This window comes from Micropterus dolomieu, linkage group LG05, assembly GCF_021292245.1.
Source record: "Micropterus dolomieu isolate WLL.071019.BEF.003 ecotype Adirondacks linkage group LG05, ASM2129224v1, whole genome shotgun sequence".
NCBI lineage: Eukaryota > Metazoa > Chordata > Actinopteri > Centrarchiformes > Centrarchidae > Micropterus > Micropterus dolomieu.
The window spans coordinates 16,540,393-16,551,494 of NC_060154.1; the positions used below are offsets into that span (position 1 = coordinate 16,540,393).

The 11,102-nt window shown below is 40.0% G+C and overlaps 2 protein-coding genes across 2 annotated transcripts; both read right to left on the reverse strand.

The window, feature by feature from the left end:
- Window positions 1-1,143: 1,143 nt before the first annotated feature.
- Window positions 1,144-3,936, reverse strand: LOC123971289 (platelet glycoprotein V). Its single transcript, XM_046050007.1, has 2 exons — window positions 1,982-3,936; window positions 1,144-1,255 (listed from the first exon to the last, which is right to left on the reverse strand). The coding sequence occupies exon 1, from the start codon at window positions 3,934-3,936 to the stop codon at window positions 2,020-2,022; it is 1,917 nt and encodes a 638-aa protein (XP_045905963.1). The 3' UTR covers window positions 1,144-1,255; window positions 1,982-2,019.
- Window positions 3,937-7,820: 3,884 nt separating this feature from the next.
- On the reverse strand, window positions 7,821-9,326 carry uts2d (urotensin 2 domain containing). The gene is made up of 5 exons (XM_046049681.1): window positions 9,103-9,326; window positions 8,771-8,875; window positions 8,653-8,690; window positions 8,319-8,409; window positions 7,821-8,179 (listed from the first exon to the last, which is right to left on the reverse strand). The coding sequence occupies exons 1-5, from the start codon at window positions 9,209-9,211 to the stop codon at window positions 8,154-8,156; spliced, it is 369 nt and encodes a 122-aa protein (XP_045905637.1). The 5' UTR covers window positions 9,212-9,326; the 3' UTR covers window positions 7,821-8,153.
- Window positions 9,327-11,102: the final 1,776 nt, after the last annotated feature.

Here is an 11,102-nt window from a genome sequence, read left to right on the forward strand (position 1 = left end):
CAATTCATCCTCTTTTGTTTGCTGTTCATTTTAAAAGTCCAATCACTTCTCGTGGAATTTGTGGCATCCGCTGTCATTTTGTGAAGGTTTAAAAGCTTTGAATTGAACATTCTCTGTTATTTTGCCTCCACAACAACGTTAAATGGCATCATTAGTCCAGTGTGTAATTATCAACACAACTGGTTAAACATGTAACTTTAGTTGTTTGAGCTTTATTGATAAAAAGTTCTTGTGCTAAAACAGTTGTATAAAAATTCTAGGATAAAATTAAAGAGCTACCATATTTTTGAGACTATATTGTAAGTTATGTTGCAAGTGATCTTGGACCACTTCAAAAACAGGAATAGAAACACTGTGTATGTTGGTTTTGTTTCATAATGTCTTGTGAAATTACAGGGGCAGTGTTTTGCAAAAAAAAGAGTCATCTCAACCAGCATTTTGCTGTCTGACCAAAAGAAGTCTGTACAATGACTGGGCTGGAGTTTCCTGTTTTGACTGCTGTTGGGAGATTATGGCGGAATTTTCCCAGTATCCAAGATGTGATTCATTTTGGGAAAGCACATTTCTCCCTCATTCCCATTTAAGGGTGAGGTGAAATCCACTTAAGAACCTAAGAAAAGAGATATTTACAGAAGCACTTGTCCCAAATATGATTGGTGCCCTGGCACTGCTTTGTGGAACAACACCTCACAATATGTGTAGACATGGGTTTATTAGTGTGTATTTTCAGTGTGACCATAGGAGTAGGCCAGAAAATACACTACAGTGCTGGACCAAGCTAAATAAAAGTACGATTTCTTAAATATACTTTAATAACTTTTAATATTACTGGTTTGAAGATAATGTGGACGTAGAGAGAAGTAAAGAATAAGACAAACAGATTTAGATATTCCTGACTGTATGACCCATTAACCATCTTCATCATGATTGTGATACTATAGGTCTTGGTTCTCATTATTACACTGTAACATGTCAGATGCAAACAGATAACAGATGTAAAAAGAAAAAAAAAACAACACGCCTAATTACTAGTGGGAGAGGCAGGAAAAACATCATCATGACATGACATTTTACATGTCTCAGCTGCATGAAACTACAAACAAGCATTTCATATCTGGGAGGAAAAAGGAAAAAAGGCATTCACACATAATACAATTTATTCAGAAATCAATTGACTGATAACTCAAAAGATACAGAGTAAACAATGTTTTTAAGCTGTGATGTCGCCTCTTCATGCAGTTTGAATCTTTCACCACTAGAGAGAAACAGATCACTTGTGATTACTATTGTTCTGCTGTTGCTTGGTTTTGCTTCAGACAGCTTAACTCTGTAGGCTTTGCTGTCATGACGGAAGAACAGAAAAATAAAAATTCTTACACATACTGTTAGACATTACTGTGAATAACATTTGGAATGCAACCAGAAGACAACGAGATAGCAGAGACAGAAGTTTTATTTCCTAGGTTTACTTAAAAATTATTATTTTCCGAATTGATCAATCTGCTCAATGATTTCCTGATCAACAGAATAATTGTTTGGTCCATAAAAAATGAATAAGTAGTTAAAAACTCCAAAATCCAAAGATTCACTGCTGTATAAGAAGAAAGAAAGCTGGAGCAAGTAAATATTTGGCATTTTTGCTGTTCAGTTCTCAAAATGGTTGCTGATTTATTGTTTCCCCCCAACTGACTAACTGAATAATCAACCAATTCTTACAGTCCTGCATACATTATATAATGTCATGAATTGATAATATTTTTTGACTGACATCAGCATAGCTCTGTTTTTTAAGCTTACATGCTGTTATTATGTACTGTACTTATATAATCTAAAATACTACTAGCTTACAGTAACCTTTTGCTATCTTAAAATACATTCTACTTTAATGTTGCCACAGTATTTTAAATCTATCTGACTGTCCTAAAGTAACACTTGAAGATGATCGTTTATAAACTGCAACCTCGAGAAATGGACAGTTTACCTTGGCATCTTGTGCACCAGGCCTGATGACACGTTTTGTTATCCTGTATTATGCGCATGCTCAGCCTTTAGCTCATCCATGGTCTTGCTGAGGCGATACATGCTATACATGGCAGCAACAATAAGGAACAAGCCTGCAGCCACTAGGAGGATGTGGCTAAACATGAGGAGCCCAGCCAAGGTCGTGTCCGAGGGCAGAAACCACACATACACCCAGCCCCTGTGAAGGTTGTGGTGAACAAACTCGGGCCCCTGTTCAATCACCAATTTGTCATAGAATGGAGGTGACATGTATAATGTTGAGGGAGTCTCAGTAGCGAGAAGGAACTCTTCGTCAGGTGGGGTGGTGGTGAGAGTTTGGAGAGATGTTGATAGGATCTTGGTGTGTAAGGCAGGTGGTTTTGTAGTTGGAGTGGTTGTTAGGATGATGACTTGTTGGGTAGCTCCTTGAGTGGTGGTTGATGTTGCTGTGGGTGGTATGGTTGTTGAAGCTACAACCGATGTTTGTCCGCTGGTTGAAATAGTGTGGAATGGCTTCGCTGACGCATGCAAGTCACTCTGTGTAGGAAAATAACTGTTGACCGTTGTAGCATCACAAAAGTTGAACTCCTCTTCACGCAATGAGCCAATGGTACGGAGCAGTTGGTACTTTGGACTATGACATAGCGCATCATCTCTGTCAAGAACCACATGCTCATTGTATCGTATCCATTTTGCAATACCTGTGATACTACAAGTACAGTCCCAGGGGTTGCCACTCAGAGTAAGAGACCTCAAACGTGTATTTGACAAGAAACTATCTCCTGGGAGATTCTTGAGGTGGTTATTCTTCAAATCAATTGAGAAAAGCTCTCCAAGGCCCTGAAAGATGTTTTCTGCTAGGCTCTCAAGCTTATTGTTATTAAGAATCAATATGGTCAGTGTGGTTAGTTTGGAGAACAACTGAGGGTGTAGATAACGGAGGTCATTGAATTTCAAGGAGAGCTTCTCAAGGTTGGGAAGGCAGCAGAAGAGGTCTGAAGGCAACTCATTCAGCTTGTCATTTAAATGGAAGTTAAGACTCAGGAGTCCAGACATGTTAGCGAACAAATTTCCAGGCACAGTGGTGAGGTTAGTGCCATAAAGATACAATTCTCTCATGTCAGGCATTTGACCCATTAGCTGGTCCGGTAGAGATAACAGCGGGTTGTTGTAAATAGTAAGCTTGGTCAGCTTGGGCATGTGGTAGAAGCTCTTTTCTGGGATAGCCTGAAGTCGGTTGGAGGACAGGGTGAGGATCTTCAGGTTCCTCAGTGACCAGAACACCTGAGGTGGAAGGCTCTTAATCTGGTTATGGTGTATTTTTAGCTCCTCAAGGTTTACAAGTCCATCAAAAATCCCAGCTTCTAGCACCTCTAGCTCGTTGTTATACATCAAGAGTTGGCGAAGTTTAGTCAAAGAGCGAAAGATGGTAGATGGAAGCTTCTTTATGGAGTTCCTGCCAAGGTTCAGAAAGTTGAGGTTGGTCAGTCCATTGAAAACATCTGAAGCAGGACTACTCAGTTTGTTCCAGCTCAGGTCCAGAATCAGCAACTCGACAAGCCCTTTAAACATATCCAAACCTATGGTCTCCAACTGGTTCCCATTTAAATGCAGCTCCTCCAGAGTGGTCAGTGGACTGAAAACCCGAGCAGGAAGGGTAGAGAGATCATTGGATGACAGTTTTACAGACTTGAGCTGGGGAGCAATGTGGAAGGCCCTGGGATGGATGGTGTGTAGATGGCTGTGTGTCAGGCTGACACGCAACAGGAGGTCCAAGTTTGCCAAGCTCTGCTCGTTTATGACGTTCATGTTTGTATCATTCAACTGCAGCTGGTACGTATGAACAGGCAGTGGCTTTGGTATATCTGTGATGGTGTGGCCGACACACATGACAGCACCCTTAGAAGTACACACGCAGTTGCCTGGGCAGGACATGTTGTAGGTGAGGTGTGGCAATGTGAAGAGGAAGAGTATCATCCACAAAGTGCCTGCACATATAAAATAAAGACACATGAGATTAAATCTAAATACCTCTCATTAATATCACCCCAAATAACAGTGTGATCACTGTTTATCCAAAAGGCCACTTGAATTATTGAAGTCAGTTTTTAATGCAAATCTTGAATTCGGTTCTTGACATAGTTCTTAAAGAATAATTAAATATATATGCTTTCTTAACAGAAAATAAATAATTTACAATAAATAGACCAAACCTGACTTGAAAAAAAAACAAAACAAGTTAAACATTCTACCAACCTCTGAAGTATGAATCCATCATTGTCATGATTATGTTGCTGTGCTCTGTGCTCTGTTCTTCTTTTCTCTCGAGAGCTATCTTGAAGAGCTGGGCACTGTCTCTATCAATATATCCTGCTCTCTGCTCCACCAAAATGCCCGCCCAAAAGTCATCTCTTACACTACCAGTGGTAGAATTTATATTCAGATCCTTTACATAAGTAAAGCTATTAATTCCACAATGTCAAAAGTCTCCACAACAAGAAAAAGTTCTACTTTCAATTTCAAAACCTTACTTAAGTAAAAGTTAGTATTATTAACAAAATTAAAGTTTGAAAAGTAAAGGTACTCATTCTGCAGAAAATAATAGTCCCTGTTTTACTATTTTACATGATGTTTTTGGATTAATATTACTGCTGCATTAATGTGTATGTTGCATTTTACTGCTGTAGATGCTTAAGGCTGTGCTAACTTCAACTACCTTATACAGTATACTATTGGGTTTTATTGGGTAACTTATTAATCTACAGCAGTGCATCATATTCTGTGACATCAGATGTTTGTAGCGTTGCTGTCCTGTGAGAACCAGCCATCTCTAAAAAGTTAACTTTTCATGAGCTCAGAAAACAGCCCTGTTTTCAGCTTTGTGGCGATGCATTTTCAAGTACCTTAAATTTACAGTACATGTACATTCCACCACTGCACACTACACAGCCTTCATGTTTCCCACACATTGCCCCAACCCCCGATCTCACCTACTGTGGTCTTCCAAATATGTTGATACTGGAATTACTTATTTCATTAGGCTTACTCTTCTGCTGGGCCCATTCGTTGGACTTATTTTACTGGATGTTTTAATGTTGAAATTTCTAAATTGATAGCGGACCCATTGTAATCTTATTATAGGATTATTATCCCTTTTTTTTCTTGTGTGTGCTTTTACTAACATCTTTGGATTTCTTTTCACGTGGTTTCTTCTGTTTTATTTTCCTTTTTTGGAGTTGGGAGTTTTTATTTCTCATCTCCGGCTGCCTTTGACATAATAAAAACTCTACTTGACACAATGCTATATGTTTTACTACTATCATATGAGTAATACAGAGGATGCTGGTTCATTTCCTGGTGACTTATCTTGACAGGATGGTCTGACCCCATCCTGCACTCCAGTTTTTGGACTGAAAGGAAACAGATAACATTAATTTCTGTATCAAGTCAGTTTGGGTATTTTGTGTCTGATGCCTGTGTTGTGACAAAACAACATAGGGGTAAAGAAATGAAACTCCTAAAGATGACACTTTGTTTCAGATTTGAATAGATTTGACAACTAGCACTTCCTCGCCTCTCAACATTGCATGACTGTAAGACAGAGAGAGAAAGAAACTGTTCTACTTTGTGATTCAATTGGCCTCTCACTAACAGTCATAGTTAAACTGAATACCAGACAGTGATGACGTGCTGCTTTGTTACTCCAGCTTTACAAAAAAGCCTAGTCATGATGTTTGTCCAAACATTGTAGATGCATGATGCATGTTGAGTCAGCTTGCAACCCCTTGGATTTAGGGATAAAGTAATGTCAGCAATGTGCAAAACAAAACTGAATTTTTAACTTAAATTGGAGTAAATTACAAGTGATTGCTGGTTCATTTTATTAAGTTTTTGTCTTTTTAAGTTTTCTGTCTCTTCACTTGCCAGGAAAATAGATCACATTTCTCCTGTCTTAGCTTCTCTGCATTGGCTTCCAGTAAAATCCAGAATAGAATAATAATAATAAAATAATTAAAATCATTCTTCTCACATACAAAGCTCTTAATGGTCAGGCACCATCTTATCTTAAAGAGCTCATAGTACCTTACTACCCGACCAGAGCACTGCGCTCCCAGAATGCAGGGTTACTTGGGAGCCAGAGCGCTCAGCTATCAAGCTCCTCTCCAGTGGAACCAGGTTCCAGTTTGGGTTCAGGAGGTAGACACCATCTCCACATTTAAGAGTAGGCTTAAGACTTTCCTCTTTGATAAAGCTTATAGTTAGGGCTGGCTCAGGTGAGTCCTGAACCATCCCTTAGTTATGCTGCTATAGGCCTAGACTGCCGGGGGACTTCCCATGATGCACTGAGGTCCTCTCTCCTATACTTTCTCTCCCTCTGTATGCAACCTCATCCCATTATTGCATGTTACTAACACAACTTCTCCCCTTTCCGGTCGGTAGTCATGTGCTTTCTCGTCTCTCTCCTCTCTCCTCCTATCACTTCCTGCAGGTGTTTCTGGCTCTGGAGCTGTGGAGTCTGGATCTGTGGTTGCGAGTCACCTGCTGCCCCTGTGTTCCTGCTCGACACCCTCTGCTACAACAACTATTGTTACTAGTCCTATTGTTATTATTGTTATTATAAACATTAACATTACGATTATTATCATTAACACTACTATAAATATCTATACCATTTTTTATTTAGTCTATAGCAACATCACCTTTACTGTCTGTACCTCTGTGTGTATATTGTGTAGGCTGCCTCCCTCCTCTCTCTCTCTCTGTCTCTGTCTCTCTGTCTCTCCCTCCTCTCTCTCTCTGTCTCTCTCTCTCTCTCTCTCCTGCCAGCCCTCTCTGTCCCTCCCTCCCTCTTCCTCTCTCTCTCTATCTCTCTCCTTCACCCCCAACCGGTCGAGGCAGATGGCCGCCTACCCTGAGCCATGGTTCTGCTCGAGGTTTCTGCCTCTTAAAATGAAGTTTTTCCTTGCCTCTGTCGTCTAGTGCTTGCTCTTGGTGGGAATTGTTGGGCTTCTGTAAATAGCATCACAGAGTATGGTCTAGACCTGCTCTTTTATGAAAAGCGCTGTGAGATAGCTGTTGTTGTGATTTAGCACTATATAAATAAAATTGAATGGAATTGAATTGAATTGAATTATCTTAGACCATAAGAGCAGATACAGTGCCAAAACAAATAAACTATAAGTGTTCATGAAAAAATTATTAATAATACTGAATGATTGAAAAATACAAAGTGGTAACAGAAAAGTTACCACCACAGAACAATCTATTGCGCCATGGAATTAGTTATTTGCTTCTTTCCCTTAAATTTTTTATATAAAAAAAGAAAAGTTTGGACATTTGAAATGCAAATGACTCACCCAAAAGAATCTAAGTGAGAGTCGACACTTTCTTTGATGCTGTGATGGGCAGCTCAGCGTCACGCTCAGACTGGTTTCCCTGAAACCTCATGTGTTCACCGTGCTCTGCATGAGTCAGATATATTCACAACACCTCTCCCATTATTTAGACCAAGACTGTAACTCAGCTGTGTCACCCTCCTCCAAAAGATCCAAACAAACTTCACTGTGCAGTAATTCACCTGTCACCGCAGATCAGCACCATGTGCCACATTCTTTCACTTGGAAACTTCTATGCAGTAAAGTAACAGAAAAGTAATGCAAAAAAAATTCAAACCTCTAAAAAAGGACATATTCACATTATTATTTTATTTATTTTGTAAAATGAACAGAAGTGCATTCCTAAAAGCGGTGACAGATGAAATGTTATTTGGCAGTTGAACAAAAAAATGTTATGCCCAATTCTGCCACAAGAGAGCGACATAAACACAAGCAGTAGGCAAATAAAATCCCTGCTAAAAGAATGATATATCTTTGCAGTCAAGTACATTTCGTCATGTCTGACCCTCAAGTATTTCCAGTGAGTAGCTGCTTATTTACAGATTAAAGATGTACAGCCGCATTCCTTAGATCTCTCATGAGAGCACCTGGGTGCATTGGAAATCAAAGATTTATTGGTGACTTTGTGGTTTATGGTACAACACTATATTGCTAGGATAAATACAGTGTAATTATATTACTGGTGTTTTGAGTCTTAAGGCTATGTTGGGCTTTGCAGCAAGATTTCACAGCGGTCCTCCCCCTCTTGCATCCATGTCAGACACAGTACTTCCAGAAGCAAGCTGCAGATGGAAAGAGATAAAGACTTGTAGAATTACATTGTTCATGCAGAATATTAATACTTTAATGCTTGTAATTAAATACAAACATTATCCAGTTTGTAAGATACACATTAAATCAGAAGTACTGAATTTAACTTACGTTCACCCCTCTTCCTAGTTATGGATTTGCCTTCTGCCAAATTGGCTGTGATCTCCCTCTCCAGCTCCAGGTCCTCCTTCAGCGCCTGAAGCTACAAACAGAGATCAGACTTATTAAACACACCAAGACAGGTAGCTGTCATCTCAGTATCAGTACACCATCTGTTTTCATTCAGAACCTCCTATCTACTTACAGTTGATTCACATTTGTTTTAATAAATTGCAATAAGATGCCTACATTCCGCCATATATTTCACCTGTAATAAATCATGATTTTCTGCCTAACACACATTTCCCCCAAAGTTGCTTCAAGGTGAATCTGTAAATATCCTTACCTCCTCTAATTCAGCCAGTTTATTGGCCAGCTCAAGACCTGCAGATGGGAAAACCGTCACCGTCACAGCAAGAATGCGATTGAGTGAGTTATATTAGTTTCACCATTTTATGTCTCACCTAGAGGATCATCCTTTTCCACAGGAACTAAGCTCTTGTGTAGTAACAGTGCCAGAATCTTGCTCTGGGCATCTGTGTCTTCTTTTGGATTAAAAACATGGTTTCCTGCATATGCAAAATAAATCAAAAACGCAACTTTAAGCACCATGAATATAACAAAACAGAAACAGAAAGTGAACTTACATCCATCTCACGTCATAGTCAGGCATCATCTCTTGACCAACTGAACCATTAGACTAACAGTGGCTCCAATTTAAGGGGTGCAGTAGTTGCGTCCTCAGCAGCATTTTCATTGTATAAAGATCTAAAACATACACTTTTTGCACACCTACCTGGGTTAAATATGCTCCTTCCCTCCACATCTAGCACTCCCTGCAGTAGTAGCAAACCCAGGAGTCCTAAGCAGTAGTTCACAACTGTAACCCTATCCATAGTATTCATTGTTTGGTCCCAAACTAATGCGGCACACTGAGCACTCCCTCAAGCAAGGCAAGAGATCCACTGCCATGGGTCCATCCTGTCAATATATTTATCCTTTCAGGGGCCAGGAGGAGGGGCCAGTCCGTCCCTTGCGTACTAAATCAATAGCTAGTCATTGTGGATTTCATCAATAGGCCACCTTTCCACAGGGACCATGGAGTGTCTGAGTGAAATACGGTGATCTGATGTTGTAGGCGAGGCCAGTAACCCTACATCACTCTGACATGGGCAAATCAAACAGAGAGAGGATGTTATCAATCAGCCTGTTGGATATGAGAGACCAGATGTTTTTTGGCACTTGCAAGTATTTTTCTTTTACATTAATTGCTTCTTTAAATAGATACACGGGAGTGTGTCTCTGAGTGCATTATAGCCAGAGATGAGAACCTCAATCTTGGCCTTGGACCTAATTTGGAGATGAAAGAACATCCATCACTGCGGCCAAGCCAACTACCCAACACCTCCTAAGTCACTGTGGTCTGCTTTGTGCATCAAGGAAATCACATCTCATACCTCTGCCAGAGGAGCAAGCATTGTGCTTGTCAAGCTTTAGGGAAATGAGCTGGCTGGCCCTGAATGAATTTGGCTCACAAGGGTCTCGTAAAAGCTCCAGACTGCTTTGCATGACTTCAGGCTGACTTAGGAGCCTGCTGACGTCTAGTGTCTCACATCCAAGAACCTTTCGTGAATCCATCACTTTTGTCATTCAGCTTTTGAATACACCGCAGCTCAATGACTTGATGAACACTAAAACTAGCAATGTGGAGCAACCTGAAAGAGTTAGGAAAGTGTCTGTTGGGGGATCACATCATCAACTTGTAGTTTCAGTCATAAAGTAAAATTAAATGTTTTGATAAGACACCAGAAGCACCTATGTCACAAATACACACAAACTCAACATACTCAGCAAGGGAAACAAATAACAGGGGGTTGTTCATATCAAGTAAATATCAAGTGCATGCACCAAGGCCTTACTTTTTCTCTAAATGACATATCAATATACAGTAGTTCAAAGCTTTTGCAAACAATCGAACAGTCCTAAGTTTCTATTTCTATTCTATTTCTAATGTAGTTTCAATTAATAGATGAGCCAAAGCCATGCAGTCATCAATCCTGTATCTGCTCCCAACCAGTCCACTTCATCACTAATGAACAGTGTTGGGCAGTAACATTATTACTTTTCCCAGTAACTAGTGCAACTAATTACTTTTCTAAAACAGTAATATTATTACAGGTAGGCTACTAATCCAAGTAACGCTGCATTACTGCGTTACTGAACGTACCGTCTTGACGTGAATGCGCGACTGTACACAGCGGTACCGGACCTTATGTCATGTCAAAAACTAAAGGAAGAAAGGAGAACAAGGGAGAGACGCGTTCTTTCCACAGCTGTAAGTAGCTACTGCCATATTGTGTCAAAGTCTAAGATTCAAAGAACATTGTCGTCTATTGTAAACTCGACCAGCAAATAGCTTTCAACCGCGAAAGAAACTCCGGCCGCTATTGTCTCTGATGCTTGGACCCGTCGGGAGAGAGTGGCGTCAACGTAACCTACTGCTTTTATAAATGCTACATGTGCTGAAAAACAGCTGTTCAAAAGTTGGGATTTGCTTGCTTTATTTTTTTTCAGCCGGTGGCGTAAATAAACAGGCCTATATGTTTTGTAAAAAAACACACTGCTTGCTGCTGTTATGAATATGATATTAGTTAAAAAGTCGGGAGAGACTCCTGTGTTTGGGGGTGAAGGAGGTGGTAGTGAAAGCATTGATTCCCACAGTAATGAGTAGCCTATGCCTAGTAACTAGTAATATATTAAAATTTCTGAGTAACTTGCCCAGCACTGCTAATGAAG

Bases quoted from the DNA above. Each gene is read 5' to 3' on its own strand.
- LOC123971289 (XM_046050007.1), bottom strand. From the start codon at position 3,936: ATGTCCTGCCCAGGCAACTGCGTGTGTACTTCTAAGGGTGCTGTCATG.
- uts2d (XM_046049681.1), bottom strand. From the start codon at position 9,211: ATGAATACTATGGATAGGGTTACAGTTGTGAACTACTGCTTAGGACTC. The intron at 8,410-8,652 runs GTAAGGATATTT...CTCTGTTTGTAG, and splicing joins AACTGGCTGAATTAGAGGAG to CTTCAGGCGCTGAAGGAGGA. The intron at 8,180-8,318 runs GTAAGTTAAATT...TTCCATCTGCAG, and splicing joins AACTAGGAAGAGGGGTGAAC to CTTGCTTCTGGAAGTACTGT.